This window comes from Otolemur garnettii, unplaced genomic scaffold (genome assembly GCF_000181295.1).
Source record: "Otolemur garnettii isolate 467f Iridium unplaced genomic scaffold, OtoGar3 scaffold00011, whole genome shotgun sequence".
Classification (NCBI taxonomy): Eukaryota; Metazoa; Chordata; class Mammalia; order Primates; family Galagidae; genus Otolemur; species Otolemur garnettii.
In genome coordinates this window covers 36,188,984-36,190,747 of record NW_003852406.1, presented here as the reverse complement: position 1 = coordinate 36,190,747, position 1,764 = coordinate 36,188,984, and the positions used below count along the sequence as shown (strand labels likewise).

Genomic DNA, 1,764 nt, shown 5'->3' with positions numbered 1-1,764 from the left:
AAAAGAAAAAAGAAAAACACAACACTATACAAGTGAGACATTTTAAGTGTTATTATAGAGACATAAAATAATATTTTGCGCATGTTGAAAAGAATGATCAAGTCTAAGGGAACTGGTGTACACGTCTAAGTGTAGGTGACACAGCTAGCCAAGGCCTGAAGGATAGTAACAGGAAGCTATGTAACCACTTCCCTAAATGACAATTAAAAATAGTATAAAATACAAGTCTAATGAAAAAAAAAGAAACTTTAATAGTGACATTAAGATAATCATAACAGTAAAATACTGCAAAACAAAAATCCAATGCATGTAAAACTAGGCTCTATAGACAAATTTGGTGTAGAAAACAAAAAAGAAACCACCTTTTCTTTTCTTTTTTTTAACAGTATCATTATGTCGCTCTGGGTAAAGTGCTGTGGCGTCACAGCTCACAGCAACCTCAAACTCTTGCGCTCAAAAGATCCTCTTGCCTCAGCCTCCCAAGTAGCTGGGACTACAGGCGCCTGCCACAACGCCTGCATATTTTTAGAGACGGGGTCTTCTCTAGCTCAGGCTGGTCTGGAACTCGTAAGCTCAAGCAATCCACCCGCCTCGGTCTCCCAAGTGTTAGCATTACAGGCATGAGCCACAGCGCCCTGCCCGAAACCACCTTTTCTAATGACTAATTAGTTACAACAGTATTTACAATCAGCACCATTTGACATACAACTTAGATCAAGGCAGGTTCAATGACCAAATCAAGAGGCCTAAACTTCAAGATCCCTCTGCTACTGATATAGGACAGTAAAACCTAGATTCTGAGGGCTGCCACCTTACTGCTAAGTGTACTCAAGCGCAAGTAGTGTAACTTTCAACTCTGAGGTCGGTTGGTCCAATTTAAAGTAAATGCAGCTCGCTATGGCCCAGCTGTACTAGAAGGGTTGGTTGCAAGGGACTGAAAGCAGCAAAACGGCCTGTATGGAATCTGCAACCGCCCTCTGAGAGCTCTTAACCACTTTAGCAATAGTCGACCCGATGAGAGAATCCAGGAGTCCGCCAACTTACAACGTCTGAAACAAGAAGCAATCTCAACTCTCACCTACAAAGATTCCCTCCGGTTTCTATTTACTCTCCTACCTAATTAGGAAGAATCGAACGTGAAACACCAAGTCCCGCTCTGCCCCAGGTAGGCCACGAATCAACTGGGTGTTAAAATAGGGGGCAAAGCGGCCTCCGGCCAGACCCGCTCCAGCCCTCACACCTGGGAAGGCGGTCCACCGGACCACGCAGAAGCGATGTCAAAGGGACAGGGGAGCCAGGTGAAACAGGATAGCCAAGCTCACCTGCCGCTTGTTCATCCGCCGCACATCGTCCAAAAAGTCTAGAGACAGCATGGCGGGGACCGAGAGCAAGACACAGACAGGAGAGGGAGCTCAATGTGAACCAGCGAGCGGAACGACTGGCTCACGGGTCCAGCTCACACTGGACCGGACGCCGCAGTGCGGACACTTCCGCTTCCGGGTCGAGAGCCGGCCCGGCCGTTAGCTCTTGCAGTGTAGAGACGACCAAGGGAACCACGGCCTTTCTAGTCCAGGTTCGGGGCGGCCTCGCTGCAACCGCGCTCTCCTGCTCCAGCCCTCACCGGCTGAAAACCTACTGGCGCCCTACTCCGGCGCTTAGCCGGGCTGGACTAGGCCTTCAAGAGGCGGGCCCGCGAGCACACCTGGCCAATCGCGAGCAGCCTTCACGGTCTGGGCGGACAGAGGCTGTTCCTGAATGGCCCGC

The 1,764-nt window shown here is 49.5% G+C and overlaps 1 protein-coding gene across 1 annotated transcript in view; it reads right to left on the bottom strand.

The window, feature by feature from the left end:
• Positions 1-1,517, bottom strand: part of SEC11A (SEC11 homolog A, signal peptidase complex subunit) — a 46,819-nt gene extending 45,302 nt beyond the window's left edge. Inside the window, exon 1 of the mRNA XM_003784611.2 lies at positions 1,323-1,517. Coding sequence (XP_003784659.1) covers positions 1,323-1,373 — 51 coding nt within the window. The 5' untranslated portion in view covers positions 1,374-1,517. The remainder of the gene's footprint in view (positions 1-1,322) is intronic.
• Between the last annotated feature and the right edge of the window lie 247 nt (positions 1,518-1,764).